The sequence below is a fragment of the Macaca nemestrina genome, chromosome 1, assembly GCF_043159975.1.
Source record: "Macaca nemestrina isolate mMacNem1 chromosome 1, mMacNem.hap1, whole genome shotgun sequence".
NCBI classification, from domain to species: Eukaryota; Metazoa; Chordata; class Mammalia; order Primates; family Cercopithecidae; genus Macaca; species Macaca nemestrina.
Window position 1 is genome coordinate 98,646,163 of NC_092125.1, and position 23,079 is coordinate 98,669,241.

Genomic DNA, 23,079 nt, shown 5'->3' on the forward strand with positions numbered 1-23,079 from the left:
CTGCCTCAGCCTCCTGAGTAACTGGGATTACAGGCACATATCACAGAGCCCAGCTGTCAGTGTATATACCTTTCTCCAAGACTTTAAATTTCTTTCTTTCTTTCTTTCTTTCTTTTTGAGATGGAGTTTTGCTCTTGATGCCCAGGCTGGAGTGCAATAGCACGATTTCAGCTCATGCAAACTCCGCTTCCCAGGTACAAGTGATTTTCCTGTCTCAGCCTCCCAAGAGCTTGGATTACAGGCATGTGCACCACGCCCGGCTAATTTTTTTGTATTTAGTAGAGACAGGTTTCACCATGTTAGTCAGACCGACCTCAGATGATCCACTCGCCTGGGCCTCCCAAAGTGCTGGGATTACAGGCGTGCTCCATGCACCCGACCAAGACTATTAAGCACCCAGTAGGTGGTTTACATTGAATGGAACCAGAAGCAGAACTTTGGCCAAAGAGATGGGGACAAAGGAATGAGAGCAAAGGTGAAAAAGGCAAAATGTCAAACAATATCATTCTTTTGGATAAAAATGTGGTCTTTTCACTTGCAATGAGGTAATGCTAAGGAAGTTTTTTTCCACAGTCTGCATATACTTAGTACAGTTAAAATTAAATCATCGTAAAATAGAAACTACAACTAGCAAAGGTGTTGAGCATGAATGTCAATTAAAAATGATGTAACAATATAAATATTAACAGAAAGTTTGAGTATCAACATCGTCTATAGAAAAAAGGCGGCTTCGTCAGCACACAACTATTAGTCACAGTGAGAAAACAAATAATTCTGAAATGTAGGGACCTGTTCACAGATCAAATATGTGTAAAGGACATATCCACAGTCACCCAAAGATGTTTATAGAGCCTGTTCAGCTCAGTTTGTATCATCTGGGTGTGTTTTGTGTACATCTGTTTAACTTTCTTCTTGAGATAACGTCATTCCGCTTTTCTCAAATCGTATTATTGTGGGTTTAAAACATTTTTTGTTGTTGTTTGTTTTTTGAGACAAGGTCTGGCTCTATCGCCCAGGCTGTAGTTCAATGGCGCGATCTAGGCTCACTGCAACTACCGCCTCCGGGCTCAAGTCATCCTCCCACCTCCGCCTCCCAAGTAGCTGGGACTATACTGACCAGGCTCCCATTTTCCAATTGAGTGCTCCCTTTCCCTTGTTTTTTCCCTTTCTTCCTCCCAGCGCAGCTCATCTCTTAAAGCCTGTGAATGCTGCCGGTGGGGTGGACAGAGGAACAGTTTGCAGATGGTGTCAAGGTAACATTCCATTTCTCTCCTGGTCTTCTCCCCCGCCCTCCCATGTTAATATGTGGTTTTCACTTGCCAAGAGGCAGGCCCAAAGTTTCTGCAGCACCAAACTGCAGGTGCAGTTGCACCAAGCAACTTACATTCAAACAAACGCAAAATCACAAACCAAGCCCGTCTCCATAAATCCCACACCACGAATGCCTTCCCTACTTCCTCCTTAGAGGTACTTCTCAGCCCTCCAGCTCCTACTGAGAACCCAGTCAGTCAGGAAGTCCCTACTTCAGGAACACCAACCAATCAGGGGGCCGTCACCTGCTGAAGGTGCGGCATTCGTCTCCTGACGCGACAGTCTCCTGGGCCAATCAGAGGCAGCTCAGGTGGGGAAAGGCGCAGTGCGCCGAGGCGGGGAGTGGCGGCAGGGTAACACCTGGCGGAGGTGACTCGCTCTGAAGAGCGGCGGTTCCTTACTCCAATCGGAACGCGCCGGGGTGGGGAGCTGGCCAATAAGCCGCGGAGGGCGGGGCCAGGCGGGGCTCCACCTGGCGGCTGGCTCTCAGTCCCAGCGCTGAAGTCTGCGGAGCTGTGTCTGTTCCCAGGAGCCCGTCGGCGGCTGTTGTACCGGGAGCCTGATCGCGATGGGGACAAAGGCGCAAGCCGACAGGAAACTGTTGCACCTCTTCATATTGGCGATCCTGTTGTGTAAGTTCCCGGAGTTTCGGGAGGAATCGGCCGGTCGGGTCGGAGGTTGGAGGAAGCCTCTCCCCACGCCCCTAGCCCGCGGGAGGGGAGGAGCTCAGAAACCTTACTACCTCGCTCTCCTAATTCTCTTTTCCACCCCTGGCTGGTCCCTCTTTCACCACTCTCACAGCTGGGTGAGTGGCTGGCTCCCCTCCCCCACACTGGTGAGTTGTGACCGTACCCCTCACGCTGCACACACCAGAGGTACACTCCTCGTCCTCACTGCAGAGGGCCGTCAGGCCAAAGACCCTTCCACACTCATCTACCCAGCGCGCGCTCCACACGCCCCTGGGAAGGGCTAGCCTGCCCCTCCAACGCGCACCCACGAACCCCGCTGCGCAACCGGGAGCCTTGGCTCCTTAAGGGTCCTCGGAGAAAATCGAATGGCAGTGGTCTAGGGTGGAAGTCTCTTTCCCTAGCTTTTGCTGAAGGAGTCTCTGGCTCTTCTGAATCTTTGGATTGCGGCCATTGCTCTGGGAAAATGTCTGGGTGCACAGTCTAAAGAGGAAATGCAATAGAAACCTGAAATTTCTCTAAGCGCAGCAGAGGTTCCAGCGAAGTTCCTTTCTGCAATAACTACCTCAGGAGTCCTTAATACGTGTTGTTGACTCTTCCCAGGGGGAGAGTGTATCTGTTGGTTGGCTTGATTCTCATCAGAGCCAGAGCTCTGCCCTCCCACTGGCTGTGTATGAGAGTTTTTGTTTCCTTTGTAAACTCCCTTTCCTGAGGAACAATGAGGCTCACTTGCTAGGGCATGCCTCTGTCTCTAGATGTGTTTGTGTGGGGCTGAGCGTGTCGTCGGTTGGTTTGTGCGTTAGTCAACCTGTGGCATCACCTGTGTGTTTATCTGTCTGATTCTTGAGTGTGCGTGTCCTTGTGTGGGTAGTTGTGCCAGTATGTGTTCTACATGAGTCTCCCCTCACCCCCAAGGTTCTTTTTTTAGAAAGTGTTAAATAAATGAATGATTACAATCAGTACTGGTGTCTGTAGATTCCCTGCCCTTAGATGAATTGACTGCTCATTTGTACCTTATCACAACATAAACCCTTGGGGGAGATTGGACCAGAGGCATATCTCGTCCTCTTTGTATTTTACTGATAAGGAAACAGGTCCAAGAGGGGAAATGACTTCCAGGTTGACAATAGAGTTAGGGGTGGAACCTGGGAATGGAACCAAACCCTCTCGACTTGCTTTTCCTTTTTCCATTTTTGGATCCAGCATCTCAGGCACCCTGTAGCACAAGATCTGTTTGGGATACTGCTTCAGAATCTACTGTCTGTCTTACCTTTAAACTTACTTGCCTACTAGCTTCTTCATTCATGTCTCCCCCGCCTCCTTTTTTTTTTTTTTTGCCCAGGCTGGAGTGCGATGGCGCCATCTTGGCTCACCGGCAACCTCCGCCTTCCAGGTTTAAGCAATTCTCCTGCCTCAGACTCCAGAGTAGCTGGGATTACAGGCATGCACCATCACGCCCGGCTAATTTTTTTGTGTTTACTAGAGACGGGGTTTCACCATGTTGGTCGGGATGGTCTTGAACTCCTGGTCTCAGGTGATCCACCAGCCTCGGCCTCCCAAAGTGTTGGGATTACAGGTGTGAGCCACCGCACCTGGCCATGTCTCCCTTTTATTCTACTCTTCGATTTCCCTTTTCTTTATTTTCCCTTTTTTCCCTACCCCTTGCCTATTTTACTTCGGCTTGTATTTTAGAACTGCTAGTGACAACCATAGTTAATTTTTGGTTATGTGGTTCTGGCACTAAAGGTTTTTCCAACCTTTGTACTGTGCCAGTATTTTTCCCCTAAGCCCAGAAGTTTCTTCTGGGTGAGTGACTGTATTTGTAACAGTTTTTGTCTATGACAGTATTTGTCAGGCTTAAAAGTTTCCTGGCGCTGCTTCCTCCCTATCCTTTGCCACTGCTTCCTTTCTTTTTTCTTCTTCTAATTTCCTATATTATTTATGATAATCCTAAAATAATCATATACTGGCACTGGAAGGGTTGTGATAGCACCATTTTGAGCTTGGAGGTGTCTTCAGGGAACCAAGCCACAGTAGTGCAGAGGGAACCTGAGATGATGTCGCATTAGCCTGTTAGGACAGTGGGTCCTGGGAAGTGACATGTCCAGGGAATGGAGGAACTGACCTTGTAACTTTTAAATCAGGCTAGATCTGGGGTGGGGTTGGGGGAGGGGAGTCATTTGGTTAGTGCAAATGAGGATGGAAATGGGAGCCGGGCCGCCACACCTGCGTTCTAGCTTGGCTTTCTCTCTGCCCTGTTTGTGATCTTAGGCAGTAGCTCAGTCTTTTCATCTGTAAAATAGGAGTAATACTTGTCCCACCCTTGTCATGAGTGTGGTATCACCACTGAGGAGTTCCGGGTGGGCAGGGCAGAATTGCCCTGCATCTGGGTCATTCTCTGAGTCCTGGTGTTTCCTACTGATGTTTCTGACTCAAGCCCTTCTAGCTTTGCCCTTTCAGGGGCAGGCATACCTCAAAACTGTAGACTGGTGAGTTACTCCTCCTTTCCTCTACTTCTACTCCCAGGAGTGAATTGTTCCCTCCAAACTAGAAAATGGTGACTGGCACTTCCTAGTTCTACCTGAAATTAGGAAAAGAGTGGCAGTGGAATTCCAGTGCCCTTTAGTCTTTGCCTTCTGGCTCTCGACCACTTTTTTTTTTTTTTTTTTTTTTGAGACAGAGGCTCATTCTGTTACCCAGGCTGGAGTGCAGTAGCATGATCTTGGCTCACTGCAACCTCCACCTCCCGGATTCAATTGGTTCTCCTGCGTTAGCCTCCCCAGCAGCTGGGACTACAGGCAGGCACCACCATGCCTGGCGAATTTTTTGTATTTTTAGTAGAGATGGGGTTTCACCATGTTGGCCAGGCTGATCTTGAACTCCTGACTTCAAGTGATCCTCTTGCGTAGGCCTTCCAAAGTGCTGGGATTACAGGCGTGAACCCCTGCACCCGGCCACTCCAAACCACTTTTACCTCACGATGTTGCTCTTCAGTTCCTTTGTGATCATGGCTTGTGGAGTCTCCAGCCCAGTTCTGATTCAAGATAGAGCTACTGTGATTTTTTAAAAAAATATTTATTTAGAAGAGGTTAATTGACACGGTGTTATAATTAAAATGATATCAAAGCGGTGGGGTATCTCATTCCCACATTGCTGCTGTTCACCCCAAACCCCAATAGTTTCTTTTTTTTGAGCCGGAGTCTAGCTCTGTCACCCAGGCTGGAGAGCAGTGGTGCATCTCAGCTTACTGCAAGCTCCGCCTCCCGAGTTCATGCCATTCTCCTGCCTCAGCCTACCAAGAAGCTGGGACTACAGGTGCCCGCCACCATGCCTGGCTAATTTTTTGTATTTTTAGTAGAGATGGGGTTTCACCGTGTTAGCCAGGGTGGTCTCGATCTCCCAGCCTCGTGATCCGCCCATCTCGGCCTCCCAAAGTGCTGGGATTACAGGCTTGAGCCACCGCGCCCGGCCAATTTTTAATTTTTTTAGTATAGACAGGGTCTCACTATGTTGTACAGGCTGGTCTTGAATTCTTGGCTTCAAGGGATCCTTTTGCCTCAGCCTTTCAAAATGCTGAATGACAGGTATGAGTCACCACACCTGGCCCATATTGGTTTCTAGGGATTGTGGCCTTGGCTGTTAGGATACATCCCACCCCCTCCAAGTCAGCTGAGTTCAATGTGCACTTGTTCTATGGACACATAAATGGGCAACACACATTTCCACCACACCCAAAAATAGATTTAAATGCTATGCACATTTTATGTGATAGGAATAATGAGACTTGTTTATCACATCTGTTAGGTTTGACTAGAGACCCTGGGGATCTCTAAACTCAAACCAATTTCTGTTTCAGAGATTCAGGAAAGACCTGGATGACCTTGCGTCCAACGTAATTGAGGATGAGGTTTCACTATTGTGTGAGGGTTGTGGAAAGCAGTATGAGTGAACACATACTGTGAGAGTAGACGCACGCTGGGGTTTTCCTGGCATTGAAAACCCAGAGTTCATCTGCCTGGACTCCCTGATAAGCAGGGTTTCTGTCTAAAGTCCAGCTGCGTCATTTGTTTCACAATGTAGGGGTGGAACAGGAGGAAGCAGCTGGCTGGCAGGAAGTGGATGCCGGGCCCCTGAAGTAAGTCCTGGGTAGGCAGGCTCAACCTTCCTTTGCACTGGGAAGATGGGGTGGCTGGGGAGCTGAACAGGTAGAACCGGAAATTCTGCAGAGCGGGCAGGAGGGAGGGAGCCAGGGAGTGAAAGCGCTCCTGTCTTACCCTGCCATTACCACTTTCTGCTATCCTCAGAGGGCCCGAGCCAGCTGATTGACATCACTGAAAGTGCAGCCAAGGATGGCTGTTTAGACATAGCCCACCTGTTGTTGGCCTCACAGAGCCTTCCTCTTGCCCACGCATTCCTTAACTGTTCTACCGCAACCCCTGGAAAGGCCCTGTCAGCTGTGAAACTTCCCTGGCGCAGTGGAGCTTCTTGATCTTTACGGGGAGGCCAACTCTTATGAGAGTTACTTCAGACTCTACAGGCTGAGTGGTGGGGAGGAAGGGGAAAACCAGGGTGGAGGTCCAGGTTCTAATTATATTGCAATGTGAAATTCACTTGTTAATCCAGCAAACATTGGTGTTTACTATATTCTGAGCACTGTGCTAGAGATTAGGGGGAAAACATGAAGTTAAACTGGGTATGCTATAGCTGGTGGGGTGAGGAAGCCCTGACTCATCCTTCATATTGCAGGGCTCTGGCTCCCTGGCAACTGGAGGGTCTTGTGAGTCTCATATGTCCAGAGGGAGGATTGGATGAATTATTAGAGAAAACCAGAGAGACTGGCTGTTTTCCCTCTTTTCCCCCCTCCTCTTCTTTTTTCTTCTTCTTTTTTAAATGAACAACAAACACCAGGGCCTACTTGAGTTGTAGAGGATGGGAGGAGGGTAAGGATAGAAAAACTACCTTTTGGGTACTATGCTTATTAGCAGGGTAATGAAATAATCTTTACACCAAACCTCCATGACATGTAGTTCATCTGTATAACACACCTGCACATGTACCCCTGAGCATAAAATTAAAGTTCAAAATAAATAAATTGGCTGGGCGCGGTGGCTCACGCCTGTAATCCCAGAACTTTGGGAGGCTGAGGCGGGTGGATCACCTGAGGTCAGGAGTTCCAGACCAGCCTGGCCAACATGGTGAAACCCCATTTCTACCAAAAATACAAAAATTAGCTGGGCGTGGTGGTAGGTGCCTATAATTCTAGTTACTCAGGAGGCTGAGGCAGGAGAATTGCTTGAACCCAGGAGGTGGAGGTTCCAGTGAGCCAAGATCACGCCATTGCACTCCACCCTGAGCGACAAGAGCAAAAACTCTGTCTCAAAATAAATAAATAAATAAATAAATAGATAAATAAATAAATTCAAACTCAACACTCAAGCAACTCAAAGAAAATTCTTTTTTTCTTTTATTTTTATAGAGATCAGAGCCTCTCTCTTTTTAAAATTTCTTTTATTCTTTTTTATGTTGTATTTCTTCTTTTATTTTTTGTTATTGATATCCCTGAGACATAGAGATTGGATCTTTCTATGTTGCTCAGGCTGGTCTTGAACTCCTGGGCTCAAGTGATTCTCCCACCTTGGCCTTCCAAAGTGCTGGGATTGTAAGCATAAGCTGCTGCACTGCACCTGGCCAGAAAATTCTAATAATTAACAGGATATCTAGAAAAAAACTAAAGGTTTCTTAGTAAAGTAGTGGAAGGAAGTAGGACCTTTTCTGTTATGGGTCTGACCTGACCCTTCATGTACAAGAGATGGTTGTTGGTGGGTTCTGTTAAGAGTCTGGACGCCTCTGCCTTCTGTGACCATTTTCTCATCTCAGCAGTGCTTTGGTGCAGTTCATGGAGCACTTCCTCTGTGCAAAGTGTAGTGCTGGGAGCTGGGGAAGGATACAAGCAGAACTCAAGAAACTGCAGACACATATTGACTAGGTAGAGTACAGAGCAGCGTGTGCCACGGGCTGTCAACAAAGTACAGAATGTTTTGGGAGCAGAGAGGAGAAGAGAGTAACTTTTTAAAAAGATAAGTTTTTTCTTTTTGTTAAAAAAAGTGATACATGCTCAATGTAGAAAAATAGGAAAATGCAAAGGACTATGGAGAAAATAAAATCACATGTAATTCTATTATCTAGAGATAAACACTTATTACTGGTGTTTCATGCTAGTCTTTTTGAATTAATGTGTGATATATGTCTATATTTCCTACAAAATATACTTTTTTTTTTTTTTGAGATGGAATCTCGCTCTGTTACTCAGGTTGGAGTGCAGTGAGTGGCACAATCTTGGCTCACTGCAACCTCCACCTCCTGGGCCCCAGCAATTCTCTGCCTCAGCCTCCTAAGTAGCTGGGATTATAGGCGCCCGCCACCACACGTGGCTAATTTTTTTGTATTTTTAGTAGAGATGGGGTTTCACCATCTTGGCCAGGCTGTTCCTGAACTCCTGACCACCTGCCTTGGCCTCCCAAAGTGTTAGGATTACAGGTGTGAGCCACCACACCTGACCCAAAATATACTTTAAATAAGGTCCTTTCTATAATATTCCTAAAGTATGGCTATATCATAATTTACTTATTCATCTTTTGTTGGGCATTTAGATTTCTCTTTTTTCTTTGCTATACTAAATAACATTAAATTGGCTGGGCATGGTGGTTCATGCCTGTAATCCTAGCACCTTGGGAGGCTGAGGCAGACGGATTACTTGAAGCCGATCACTTGAGGATCACTGGCCAATGTGATAAAACCCCGTGTCTATCAAAAGTATAAAAATTAGCTGGGCATACCATGCCCAGTGTGTGCCTGTAATCTCAGCTACTTGGGAGGCTGAGGCAGGAGAATCTCTTGAACCTGGGAGACGGAGGTTGCCGTGAGCCATGATCGCACCACTGCACTCCAGCCTGGGCAACAGAGCAAGACTCTGTTTCCAAAAAAACAAACAATAAAACTTAAATAACGTTAAATTATTCTTGTACATGGATCCTTTTTTTTTTTTTTTTTTTTTTAAGACGGAGTCCCACTCTGTCGCCCAGGCTGGAGTGCAGTGGCATAATCTCAACTCACTGCAACCTCCACCTCCAGGTTCAAGTGATTCTCCTGCCTCAGCCTACCAAGTAGCTGGGATTCAGGTGCCTGCCACCATGCCCAGCTAATTTTTGTATTTTTGGTACAGACGGGGTTTCACCATGTTGGTCAGGTTGGTCTCAAAGTCCTGACCTCAAGTGATCCGTCCGCCTCAGCCTCCCAGAGTGCTGGGATTATAGGCATGAGCTACTGTGCCTACCTTTGATTGTTTTCTTAGGTTATATGCCTAGAAATTGGGGTGAGATTAATTTTGATTGAGGAAAGGTATAACAGATCAATGGACATTTGAACAGGATCTTGAAAGATACATGGGATTTCCTTGCTTGTCCAATAAAGTTACATATAGCATAATAGTTTTAGAGCCTCAAAATCAGGCAGAGTTGGGTTAAGATTCCTACCTTGCTATTTGTAGCCATATGGTTTGGATTTTTTTTTTTTTTTTTTTTGAGACGGAGTCTCACTCTGTCACCTAGGCTGGAGTGCAGCGGCTTAATCTTGGCTCACTGCAACCTCCACCTCTCGGCTTCAAGTGATTCTCCTGCCTTAGCCTTTCGAGTAACCGGGATTACAGGCGCCTGCCATCATGCCCAGCTAATTTTTGTATTTTTAGTAGAGATGGGGTTTCACCACGTTGGCCAGGCTGGTCTCAAACTCCTGACCTCGTGATCTTCCCGCCTTGGACTCTCAAAGTTCTGGGATTACATGCGTGAGCCACTGTGCCTGGCCTGGGTCAACTGTTCTAAGCCTCAGTTTATTCATCTGTAAAATGAAATGGTAATGATAGTACTTCAATAGTACTTGTCTCATAGGGTTATTTATTTATTTATTTATTTATTTTAGAATTTAGTGAGAAAATGCATGTAAGGCCTAACCTTATTAATTTGCCACTTCTACTATTATGCCATTGGCGGTCATAAGACCCTGCCAGATTCATGGGGAGGAAACATTTTTTTTTGAGACAGAGTCTTGCTCTTTCATCCAGACTAGAGTACAGTGGCACGATCTCCGCTCACTGCAACCTCCACCTCCTGGGCTCAAGTGGTACTCCAGCCTCCCAAGTAGCTGGGACTACAGGTATGCGCCATGCCTGGCTAATTTTTGTAATTTTTATCATGTTGGCCTGGCTGGTTTTAAACTCCTGACCTCAAGCAATCCACCCACATCAGCCTCCCAAAGTGCTGGGATTATAGGCGTGAGCCACCGCGCTGGGCCCATGGGGAGGAAACTTAACTTAGATTCCACCTCAGTCACAATGTAAGTAGAGCATGGGGGAGGAGATAAATATACAGATACATGTGGCTGTTTTGGAAAATACTATTTGCCACGGTTGTTTCATTATTATTATTCAGGTACATAGTAGTTTCCAGGAATTACATCCTACAGTGTCCTCAGTATTCGTGGGCATGCGTGACTGCAGCTGGTTAATTTTTTTTTTTTTTTTGGTAGAGATGGGGGTCTCACTGTGTTGCCCAGGCTGAGAAAACATTTACTAAACGTCAACTGGTACCAGTTTTATTATGCTAAGTGTGGGATACTCAGAATATTAACACATGGTCCCGTTTCGCTTGGGGTTTACCATGGGAGACATACTTGTACACAGATGATGTCATTATAATGTAGGAATTGCTTTGACAGTGTTTTGCATGGGATAGTTAAAGCCTAGGAAAGAGGCTTAGGTGAGGCTATGGTGAGGACTGGGCATGTGGGAGGTCGTTTTCCAGAAAATAATGTGGATGAATACTGCTGCCCAGATAAAGAGGGGAAAAGGGTGTTCCACATAGCAGAAATAGCATGAGCAAAGGCAGAGATTGTGAAACAGCCCAGTCTTTGCTAGGAATTTTAAGTAGTTTTGTATTGCTAGAGGGTAAATTGCAACAGTAGAGTGGGTGATGAAGATGATAACCTTATCAAAAGGTCAGATAGTGCTGGAACTTTCTTCCAGCACTTCCAGTAGGGAGAGAGGGAGGTGGGTGTTTGGCAGAATATAGGGATTATTGGAACTTTCTTAGCTTGCAGAAAAATTTGGATTTTATCATATAAGCAATGTAGAATCATCAAAAGCTTAAAGGACATGTCAGATTTGCATTTTTAGGAAGGCTGTATAGTGTAGTGTAGCATTGTATAGCCTCTGCAGTTGGACTGCATTGGTGTGAATCTGCACTACCACTTACTGTGTGGCCTTGGCCAAGCTACTTAACTACTCTGGGCCTCAGTTTCCCCATGTAAATATGGGTGATAACAATAGAATCACCTAACTCTAAAGGCTGTTGCAGGGATTAAATTATATCACATATAATATGCTTACAACAGTGCCTCAAATATAGTATGTGCTCAATAAATGCTAGCACTTCATCCAGTAGTGGGATGGAGAATGGACTTTCTTTTTTTCTTTCCTTTTCTTTTTTTTTTTTTGAGAAGGGTGTCGCTCTGTTGCACAGACTGAAGTACAGTGGTGCCATCTTGGCTCACTGCAAGCTCCACCTCCCAGGTTCACGACATTCTCCTGCCTCAGCCTCCTGAGTAGCTGGGGCTACAGGCGCCTGCCACCACGCCTGGCTAATTTTTTGTATTTTTAGTAGAGATGGGGTTTTACTGTGTTAGCCAGGATGGTTTCAATCTCCTGACCTTGTGATCTGCCTGCCTCGGCCCCCCAAAGTGCTGGGATTATAGGCGTGAGCCACCGCGCCTGGCCGGAGAATGGACTTTCTATACATGGGCCCAAAACCTGAGCAGGCCAAAAATCTATTGATGCCTTTAACTTTGTGGCTTTTCTTGTTGTGAACTTAGAGAAAATTAAACTTGACAATGGAAAGGATGGAATTTCCTTCTATTTTGGTTTACCATGTACATCAGTAGGACATTTGTATGTGTGTGTACAGTATGGTATGTATGGGCCCAAGGTTAAGTGCAAAAGGGGGGCTGTGAGAAGGCAAGGGAAAATATAAAATAGATGAGGAGGATGGGCAGGGAAACTGTGAGTGTCCTGATACAGATTGGATTCAGTGAGAGCAAACTCCTAGCTCTGCTGGTCCATCTGTGAAGGTTCTAGAGAAGGGGCCTCCTTTCCAAGGCAGCTGCAATGACGGGGGAGATGTGGTTTGGTGGGCTGGAGTAGGTACTTTTCAGGCTTTATTTATATGTCTTGTTGAAGAAAACATTGAAGTCAGAAAGAAGTATGTGTACAGAAGGGCCTATGAGCAGATGATAATCATAAAATATACTTATTTGGGGTTTCCTGTTCAGACACTGCTCTAAGCACTTTATTTGTACAGTATTAGCTTGGTTAGTCCTCAAAACAGCCCTTTGATGTAGAAACTGTTATTATCCCCATTTTACAGATGGGTAAACTGAGATTTGAAGAGGCCAAGTGGCTTGTTCAGGTCACATAACCTAGTAAGTAACAGAGCTGGGAATTTTTTTTTTTTTTTTTTTTTTTTTTTCTGAGACAGAGTTTCTCTGTTGTTGCCCAGGCTGGAGTGCAATGGCGCGATCTTGGCTCACTGCAACCTCTGTCTCCTGGGTTCAAGCAATTCTCCTGCCCCAGCCTCCTGAGTAGCTGGGATTACAGGCATGTGCCACCACGTGTGGCTAATTTTGTATTTTTAGTAGAGGCGAGGTTCCTCCATGTTGGTCAAGCTGGTCTCGAACTCCCCACCTCAGGTGATCCACCCGCCTTGGCCTCCCAAAGTGCTGGGATGACAAGCATGAGCCACTGCGCCTGGCCTTTAGACAGAGTTTCTTCTTGTTCAGGCTGGAATGCAATGGCACGATCTCAGCTTAATGCAACCTCTGCTTCCCAGGTTCAAGCGATTCTCCTGCCTCAGCCTCCCAAGTAGCTGGGATTACAGGCATGTGCCACCACATCCGGCTAATTTATATATATATATATTTTTAGTAGAGATGGATTTTTGCCATATTGGCCAGATTGGTCTCGAACTCCTGACCTCAGGTGATCCACCTGCTTCGCCTCCCAAAGTGCTGGGATTACAGGCGTGAGCCACTGCGCCCAGCCCAGAGCTGGGATTTGAACGCAGGCAGTCTGGTTCCAGGGGCCTGTTCAAGAATGAGAAGGGGAATGTGGACCAGAATGGCTGAGGTGTCCTCTGGTGAATGGGAAAGGCATGGTGGTAAGGCCGGCCTTGACTCATGATGTGATAGGCCATCACAGTAGACCTTGGGAGAATTGGCACAGTTAGGCCACAGGCAGACATAGTTAATCCTGCAACAGAGGTGGGTGGGAGGACACTAAGGCGGAGGTTCATGTATTCGAAACAAAAGAACAGAAGCCCAGACCAGGTGATGGCAGTGAGGATTAATGAAGAAAAGGTTAATGTGCCTGTAGCCCAATGTGTTTGTGTATATATGTGGTGTGAATGTGATGATCTGAGAGGACTCAACAAAGAACTTTAGCTAAACCCAGAAGTGGTGGAGGAACAACCATAAAATTCATATGTTGTGATTTGTGTGTATATGTGTGTTGATTTCAAAGGCTAGTTTTTAGTCTAATTAGATGCTGCTAATAACCCAACCCATAGGTTGGGTTCTTGGGAAGCTGACTCTGAGATGTCAATAATCATACAAGACATTTATTAGGGGGTGCACTTGGGATCCACGCCCATGGAAAGGAGGGGAAGGAAGCAAGATTGGACAGAGGGAGAGGCCAAGTTTGCGTTGTAGTCCTGGTGAGACCTCAGCCTATCCCACAGACAGCTTTGGAACAGAAGTGCCCCCACCCCCCCTTTTTTTTTTTTTTTTTCTGAGACCAAGTCTTGCTGTGTTACCCAGGCTGGAGTGCAGCGGTGCGATCTTGGCTCACGGCAACCTCTGCCTCCCAGGTTCAAGCGATTCTCCTGCCTCAGCCTCCTGAGTAGTTGGGATTACAGGTGCCTGCCACCATGCCCTGCTAATTTTTGTATTTTTAGTAGAGATGGGGTTTCGCCGTATTGGCCAGACTGGTCTCAAACTCCTGACCTTATGACCTGCTCGCCTCAGCCTCTGAAACTGCTGGGATTACAGGCTGTTAAGCTGCCACACCCAGCCAAATAGCATTCTTAATGAGAGTTGAGTAAGAGACTTCCATAGGCATGGTGGCTCACACCTGTAATCCTAGCACTTTGGGAGGCCAAGGCAGGAGAATTGCTTGATTTCAGGAATTTGAGACCAGCCTGGGTAACATAGTGGGACCTGGTCTCTACAAAAAAATTGTAAAAGTTAGCTGGGCAGGTGGGGTGTGGTGGCTCAGGCCTATAATCACAGTACTTTGGGAGGCCGAGGCAGGTGGATCACTTGAGGTCAGGAGTTCGAGACCAGCCTGGCCAACATGGTGAAACCTTGTTCCTACTAAAAATACAAAAAATTAGCCAGGCATGGTGGCATGTGCCACCTGGCCACCATGTTGGCCAGGCTGGTCTCAAACTCTTGACCTCAAGTGATCTGCCCTCTTTGGCCTCCCAAAGTGCTGGGGTTACAGATGTGACCTACCGTGTCCAGCCTATACCCTTCTTTTTTGAAAACCATGCTATATGGCCAGGCGTGATGGTTCACATCTGTAATCCCAGCACTTTGGGAGGCCAAGGCAGGAGAACTGCTTGAGGCCAGGATTTCTAGACCAACCTGGGCAATGTAGCAAAACCCTAGCTCTTAAAAAAAAAAAAATCCAGCCTGGCCAACATGGTGAAACCCTGTCTCTACTAAAACTACAAAAAATTGCCAGGCCTGGTGGCTCACGCTTGTAATCCCAGCATTTTGCGAGGCCAAGGCGGGTGGATCACCAGAGGTCAGGAGTTCGAGACCAGCCTGACCAACATGGAGAAACCCCGTCTCTACTAAAAATACAAAATTAGCCGGGCATGGTGGCGCATGCCTGTAATCCTAGCTGCTAGGGAGGTAGAGGCAGGAGAATCTCCTGAACCTGGGAGGTGGAGGCTGTGTTGAGTCCAGATCGCGCCATTGTACTCTGGTCTGGGCAACTGGAGCGAAACTCCATCTTAAAAAATAATAATAATACAAAAAACTAGTTAGAACTTGCTCGGTGTAGTGGTGGGCACCTGTAATCCCAGCTACTCAGGAGGCTGGGGCAGGAGAATCTCTTGAACCTGGGAGGCAGAGGTTGCAGTGAACCAAGATTGCACCACTGCATTCCAGCCAGGGCGACAGAGTGAGATTCTGTCTCAAAAAAAAAAAAAAAAAAAAAAAAAAATTAGACTGGTCGCCATGGCTTACGCCTGTAATTCCAGCACTTTGGGAGGCTGCAGGGGGAGTTTGAGACCAGCCTGGCCAACATGGCGAAACCCCATCTCTACTAAAAGTACAAAAATTAGCCGGTGTGGTGGCAAGTGCCTATAATCCCAGTGTTTGAGAAGCTGAGGAGAATCACTTGAACCTGGGGGGCAGAGGCTGCAGTGAGCTGAGATAGCGCCATTGCACTCCAGCCTGGGCAACAGGAGTGAAACTCCGTCTTAGAAAAAAAAAAAAAAGTATAATAAGAGAAAAAAAAGGATATAGGAGTAACCTATATCTTGAGTCTCTTATCTATAAAGTGGGAGAGAGAATACTTATCTGGACTAATTCATAGTGTTATTTTTTTTAAAAATAAAGTTGTTTTATTTATTTATTTATTTATTTATTTGAGACAGAGTCTGGCTCTGTCGCCCAGGCTGGAGTGCAGTGGTGTGATCTCGACTCACTGCAAGCTCTGCCTCCTGGGTTCACACCATTCTCTTGCCTCAGCCTCCTGAGTAGCTGGAATCACAGGTGCCCACCACCACGCTCGGCTAATTTTTTGTATTTTTTTTGGTAGAGATGGGGTTTCACCGTGTTAGCCAGGATGGTCTCGATCTCCTGACCTCGTGATCCACCTGCCTCGGGCTCCCAAAGTGCTGGGATTACAGGCGTGAACCACTGCACCCGGCCCATAGTATTATGTCAGATTGAAATACATGTATACAGACATTGTCTAAACATCAATGCCAAAATTAAAAAGGAACCTAAAGGACTTTAGAGCACATCTGTTTCATATTTCAGAGAGGAAGGGGAATCTCAGAGGTCAAGAGACCATATTCAGTTATGTGCATAATTAAGTAAAGGAAAAATGTACTTGAATTCAACAAATGTGTTTGAATTCTACATTTATCTAAGACAGGGTCCTGACTTGAAGCTATGAATAAAAGGATATTTCATGAATTTGACTTTGAAAACGTGAATGAGAATAATTGTGTAAGTGCAGGTTTGTAGCTGCACCGTGTGGTCCCAGAATCCCTAGTCACTCCTTCTTTTTTTTTTTTTTTTTTTTTTTGAGACAGAGTCTCGCTCTGTCACCCAGGCTGGAGTGCAGTGGCCGGATCTCAGCTCACTACAAGCTCTGCCTCCCAGGTTTACGCCATTCTCCTGCCTCAGCCTCCCAAATAGCTGGGACTACAGGCGCCCGCCACCTCGCCCGGCTAGTTTTTTGTATTTTTAGTAGAGACGGGGTTTCACCGTGTTAGCCAGGCTGGTCTCGATCTCCTGACCTCGTGATCCGCCTGTCTCAGCCTCCCAAAGTGCTGGGATTACAGGCTTGAGCCACCGTGCCCGGCCGTCACTGCTGCTTAATTTGACCTTTGTGGGTCCCTCCCGTGAACCCTGATGCACCTCCCCCATATTACTTAATTAGCCTCTTTGCTCCTCCCTCCCTCCACCCAGCACACACTACCTTTTCTTTGTCCGTTTGTCGAGTAGAATATTCTAGTGAGGTGATCTGAACCCACTTCTAGTGCCAGCTTCACCTTAGAACCAGTTGTGTGATTTTTTTTTTTTTTTTTTTTAGATTGAGTCTCGCTGTGTTGCCCAGGCTGGAGGGCAGTGGCACGATCTCGGCTCACTGCAACCTCTGCCTCCCTGGTTCAAGTGATTCTTCTGCCTCAGCCTCCCAAGTAACGGACTACAGGCGTGCCACCACGCCCGGCTAATTTTTGTATTATTGGTAGAGACGGGGTTTCACCATATTGGCCAGGCTGGTCTCGAACTCCTGACCTCATAACCTGCCCACCTCGGCCTCCCAAAGTGCTGGGTTTACAGGCCTGAGCCACCGGGCCTGGCCCCAGCTGTATGACATTAGGCACATTTACTTCTTGTACTCTTAATTCCTCATGTAAACTCGGGATAATAATACACATCTTGCCAATCTGTCATGCCTGTTTCCAGGATCAAATGATGCAGCGTGTCATAATGTATGCAAAAACACTTTAAAAAGCACCACATGCTCCACAAATGTCGAGTATTATTATTATCCTCATTATGGCTCTGCCCTTCCCTTCCATCCCTTGCCTCCAGCCCTGCTGGCTTCCTTCCAGGATTGTCTTGACAAGTGGCTGCAATCATTTGTTGAGAAGCTTTCTCTGAATGGTGAAATGTCATTCTGGAAGCTGCCCTTGGACTAGTAGAAATCTAATTAGATTATTGGGAGTCACAGGGAGAAAAATTAGAAGCAAAAGAAGCTGCATTTGAGAGATTTCCATTGATAAAAGAAGTATTAGCCTGCAATTGTAGCAAAAAGCACTTAAAGAAGACATTTAGGATCATGGTGACAAAGTGTGAGAGTCAGGAGGAGCATGAGTCTGGAATCCCTTCCGCTTAGGGTCTGTGAGTGGAGAAGCCCTGTCTGCTGGGTCTGTGCCTCCCTCTTCCTGGCATTTCTCTGCTCACTCCTGACAGGGCCCACCTCTTTCTTTCTCCTCAGGCTCCCTGGCATTGGGCAGTGTTACAGTGCACTCTTCTGAACCTGAAGTCAGAATTCCTGAGAATAATCGTGAGTTGGGAGGGGCTGTGGAGGGTGGCTCTCGAGGGTGTGAGGGTGAGTAGTTGCCGGCCGTCTGGGGACCTAGAGAGCACCCAGCCCAGCCTGCAGTTTAGGGCTGTTCCCCATCTCGTGTATTTGCTGCTGATTCCTCCTCCGGCTCATTTTGACCCTGTCTGCAGCTGTGAAGTTGTCCTGTGCCTACTCGGGCTTTTCTTCTCCCCGTGTGGAGTGGAAGTTTGACCAAGGAGACACCACCAAACTCGTCTGCTATAATAACAAGATCACAGGTGAGTTGCTTCTCCTCCTTCCTGATTGCCTAGGTTGTGGAGGGGTTATCATGCCTGGATTCTACGATCCAGGCTTTGTGCCCTTATCCCAGGGCATACCCTGGGGCTCAAGTCCTCATGGCCTTCCCACTCCCCTTTCTGGGGGAAGAGGAGAGCACTTGCGTACCTTGGATGCCCCCTTCATCAGCTTCCCTTAGCTCTCCAGTTCACTCTGTCCTCGCCCTTGCCTCCTCTTGTGGTAGCTTCCTATGAGGACCGAGTGACCTTCTTGCCAAGTGGTATCACCTTCAAGTCTGTGACACGGGAGGACACCGGGACATATACTTGTATGGTCTCTGAGGAAGGCGGCAACAACTATGGGGAGGTCAAGGTCAAGCTCATCGTGCTTGGTATGTGCCACATATCTTCTGGGTGGGCCTGGAGTTAGTTACTTCCCATATAGCAGGCTCTGCTGAGCTTTGGAGCTCTTTGATGGTGAGAATGCCCACAGGTGGGGCTATTCAGAGTCCTGGAGCTGCCAGAGAGGGGATAAGCCCTGGTTAGGTGGCAACCAGGGGCATGGTGAGGGTGGGAGGCTTGAGCTGAGTAGATGGGGGTACCATTCTAGTTGGTTACTTAGACTCAAGCAGCCCCCACCCTGTACTCAGCACCTTCTGTCTTTCTCTTCCACAGTGCCTCCATCCAAGCCTACAGTTAGCATCCCCTCCTCTGCCACCATTGGGAACCGGGCAGTGCTGACATGCTCAGAAAAAGATGGTTCCCCACCTTCTGAATACACCTGGTTCAAAGATGGGATTGTGATGCCTACGAATCCCAAGAGTACCCGTGCCTTCAGCAACTCTTCCTATGTCCTGAATCCCACAACAGGAGAGCTGGTATGGATGGGGTGGTGGTGAAAGATGTGTGGGGCATGCAGTTATAGAACCCCAAAAAGTGGGAGGAAGAACAGGCAGCAGGGTGAACTTGGGTTTGGCGTCAGGAGACATTAAAAAATGGCTATTTTGCTTCTTCAAGCAGGAAGCCAATTTGTTTTCCTCCCTCAGGTCTTTGATCCCCTGTCAGCCTCTGATACTGGAGAATATAGCTGTGAGGCACGGAATGGGTATGGGACACCCATGACATCAAATGCTGTGCGCATGGAAGCTGGTGAGAGTTAGGGCTTGAGCGCAGACCTGGGGTGGGGATCGGCATCTGCTTTTCATCCTGCCATTGGTGATCCTGTTGGTACCGTGAGTGAGTATCCTGGTGCTTGACTTCTCATTTGTGTCTCACAGTGGAGCGGAATGTGGGGGTCATCGTGGCAGCTGTCCTTGTAACCCTGATTCTCCTGGGAATCTTGATTTTTGGCATCTGGTTTGCCTATAGCCGAGGCCACTTTGACAGTAAGTATCTGCCCCCAGAGGCTCTCCTTTGTACTGCCCCCATCCCAGGGCCTGGCATGGGTGTCATCTGAGTACTGACCCTGATACTGTGCTCATGTGTGTGGGTGTTGTCCCCTGGGGAACACTGATCACCCATCGAACACACACCTTGGGAAGATGAGGCCTGCCCCTCCATCTTCCCAAGCCATGCTGTCTTCTGTCCTGCTGTCACTCATGATCCCATTTCTTCTCTTTCAGGAACAAAGAAAGGGTGAGTGAGGTGCTGTCCTGGGGTTCTCCAAGTTTGAGAGCAGGGATGCATGCCGTTTGAAGCTGAAGTGGGCCCGGGGGAATGGGTTGAAGGCAGAAGCAACCAGTTTGGAGGGAAGGCATCTGGATATCCAGCCCTTTCTCTGTGCCCTTGGCCCTGGGCCTGTCCTGTTTCCCCCCACCCATGCCTTTCTGCTGCGCACTCTGTGCTTCTGTAGCATTCTCGGTTCTGGCCTTTAAAGTTGGCAAGGAGAGGTAATAAGCACCTAGGTGGCTGAGTGTCTCTGTCTTCTGGCTTGTTCACAGAACTTCGAGTAAGAAGGTGATTTACAGCCAGCCTAGTGCTCGAAGTGAAGTGAGTATACCTGCCCTGGGCAGGGGTGGGCTACCTGGGGCTGGAGTGAGGAGATTTCTAGCCCATGTTTATGTGTTTTGGGGATTATCAGCTAAAGAAGACTATTGAGAGTTGACCGGATGTTTTATTTCTGCAGGGGGAATTCAAACAGACCTCGTCATTCCTGGTGTGAGCCTGGTCGGGCTCACCGCCTGTCATCTGCACTTGCCTCACTCAGGTGCTACCGGACTCTGGCCCCTGATGTCTGTAGTTTCACAGGATGCCTTATTTGTCTTCTACACCCCACACGGCCCCCTACTTCTTAGGATGTGTTTTTAATAATGTCAACTATGTGCCCCTTCCTCCTTCATTCTCTCCCTTCCTTTCCTACCACTGCTGAGTGGCCTGGAACTTGTTTAAAGTGTTTATTCCCCATTTCTATGAGGGATCAGGCAGGAATCCTGGGTATGCCATTGACTTCCCTTCTAAACAGACAGCAAAAATGGTGGGGCTCCCAGGAATCTGCACTCAACTGCCCACCTGGCTGGCAGGGATCTTTAAATAGGGATCTTGAGCTTGGTTCTGGGCTCTTTCCTTGTGTACCGAGGACCGGGGCCAGCTGTTCTAGAGTAGGGATTAGAGGCTAGAGCAGCTGAAATGGTTGTTTGGTGATGACACTGGGGTCCTTCCATCTCTGGGGCCCACTCTGTTCTGTCTTCCCATGGGAAGTCCCTCTGCCCTGTCCTCCTCTTGAATACAGGCCGCCTGACATTGACTGTGTCTGTGGAAAATGGGAGCTCTTGTTGTGGAGAGCATAGTAAATTTTCAGAGAACGTGAAGTGAAAAATATTTAAAACCACTGCTCTAAAGAAAAGAAAACTGGAGGCTGGGCGTGGTGGCTCACGCCTATAATCCCAGAGGCCGAGGCAGGTGGATCATCTGGGGTTAGGAGTTCAAAATCAGTCTGACCAACATGGAGAAACCCTACTAAAAATACAAAATGAGCCAGGCATGGTGGTACATGCCTGTAATCCCAGCTGCTCGGGAGCCTGGTAACAAAAGCGAAACTCTATCTCAAAAAAAAAAAAAAAGGGAAAGAGAATAGAAAAGAAAGCTGGAGCTGGTGGCTCAGGCCATCACCCTTCCCTTGGCTGGAACTATTGGACAGACCCTTTTGAGATGTGCTCGTGGTGCTATGGAGATGTGTGTAGTGGTCTTAGCTCTTTGTTGAGCCTGTGTGTGTGTTGTGCGGTCTTAGCTGTATGCTGAAATTGGGCGTGTGTTGGAGGGCTTCTTAGCTCTTTGGTGAGATTGTATTTCTGTGTGTTTCTATCAGCTGGATGTTGCTGGAAATAAAACCTTGGTTTGTCAAGGCTCTTTTTGTGGGAAGTAAGTAGGGGAAAAAGTCTTTGAGGGTTCCTGGGCTCCTTTGTACAACAGGAAAATGCCTCCAAGCCTTGCTTCCCAGCAACCTGGGGCTGGTTCCCAGTGCCTGGTCCTGCCCCTTCCGGGTTCTTATCTCAAGGCAGAGCTTCTGAATTTCAGGCCCTCATTCCAGAGCCCTCTTGTGGCCAGGCCTTCCTTTGCTGGAGGAAGGTACTCAGGGTGAAGCTGATGCTGTACTTGGGGGATCTCCTTGGCTTGTTCCACCAAGTGAGAGGAGAAAGTACTTACTCTTGTACCTCCTGTCCAGCCAGGTACATTAACAGACCTCCCTATGGCTGTAGGAACTACTGTCCCAGAGCTGAGGCGGGGGGATTTCTCAGGTCATTTGGAGAACAAGTGCTTTAGTAGTAGTTTAAAGTAGTAACTGCTACTATATTTAGTGGGGTGGAGTTCAGAAGAAATTTGAAGACCAGATCATGGGTGGTCTGCATGTGAATAAACGCGAATGAGCAGGACAGGCCTGGCTATCATTGCTTTCCTCCTCCCCATTTGGACCCTTTGCCCTTACATTTTTTTTCTGCATCTACCACCATCCCACCAGTCTATTAACTTAGCAAGAGGACAAATAAAGGGCCCTCTTGGCTTGATTTTGCTTCTTTCTTTCTGTGGAGGATATACTGAGTGCCACTTTGCCCTATCCTATTTGGAAATCCCTAACAACTGAGTTTTCTATTAAGGATCCAAAAAGAAAAACAAAATGCTAATGAAGCCATCGGTTAAGGGTCACATGCCAATAAAAAATAAATTTTCCAGAAGAAATGAAATCCAACTAGACAAAGTAGAGCTTATGAAATGGTTCAGTAAGGATGAGTTTTTTTTTTTTTTTTAAAGACGGAGTCTCACTCTGTCACCCAGGCTGGAGTGCAGTGGTGTGATCACCCATCTTCCAGGTTCAAGCCATTCTCCTGCCTCAGTCTCCTGAGTAGCTGAGACTACAGGCGCATGCCACCATGCCTGGCTAATTTTTGTATTTTTAGTAGAGACAGGGTTTCACCATGTTGGTCCAGCTGGTCTCCTGACCTCTTGATCTACCTGCCTCGGCCTCCCAAAGTGGTGGGATTACAGGTGTGAGCCACCATGCATAGCCAAGGATGAGATTTTTAAAGTATGTTTCAGTTCTGTGTCATGGTTGGAAGAGACAGTAGAAGGGATATGGAAAAGGTCATGGGGAAGCAGAGGTGATTCATGGCTCTGTGAATTTGAGGTGAATGGTTCCTTGTTGTCTAGGTCACTTGTGAAGAATATGAGTCAGTTATTACCAGCCTTGGAATTTACTTCTATAGCTTACAACAGACCTTTTGAACTGGAAAACACCTTGTCTGCATTCACTTTAAAATGTCAAAACTAATTTTTGTAATAAATGTTTATTTTTCACATTGAGTTTGTTTAAATCCTGAAGTTCTTCCTTAAGAGAATTGGGACTCCTAGAGTGATTGGACATTCGAAATACTCCTGATAGTCTTGTTAATGAAGA

At 47.2% G+C, this 23,079-nt stretch overlaps 1 protein-coding gene across 3 annotated transcripts; it reads left to right on the forward strand.

Moving 5' to 3' along the window:
- The first annotated feature begins 1,234 nt into the window (after positions 1-1,234).
- LOC105498191 (F11 receptor) lies at positions 1,235-22,985 on the forward strand. Of its 3 annotated transcripts, none has more exons than XM_011770111.3 (11): positions 1,235-1,253; positions 1,841-1,943; positions 17,848-17,916; positions 18,087-18,194; positions 18,437-18,583; positions 18,867-19,069; positions 19,238-19,340; positions 19,469-19,576; positions 19,814-19,826; positions 20,132-20,180; positions 20,317-22,985. In XM_011770111.3, the coding sequence occupies exons 2-11, from the start codon at positions 1,880-1,882 to the stop codon at positions 20,350-20,352; spliced, it is 900 nt and encodes a 299-aa protein (XP_011768413.2). In that variant the 5' UTR covers positions 1,235-1,253; positions 1,841-1,879; the 3' UTR covers positions 20,353-22,985. The 3 variants fall into 3 exon arrangements, with proteins under 3 accessions (XP_011768413.2, XP_070938558.1, XP_011768414.2); XM_011770112.3 differs by lacking the exon at positions 1,235-1,253 and adding an exon at positions 1,603-1,621; XM_071082457.1 differs by lacking the exon at positions 19,814-19,826.
- Positions 22,986-23,079: the final 94 nt, after the last annotated feature.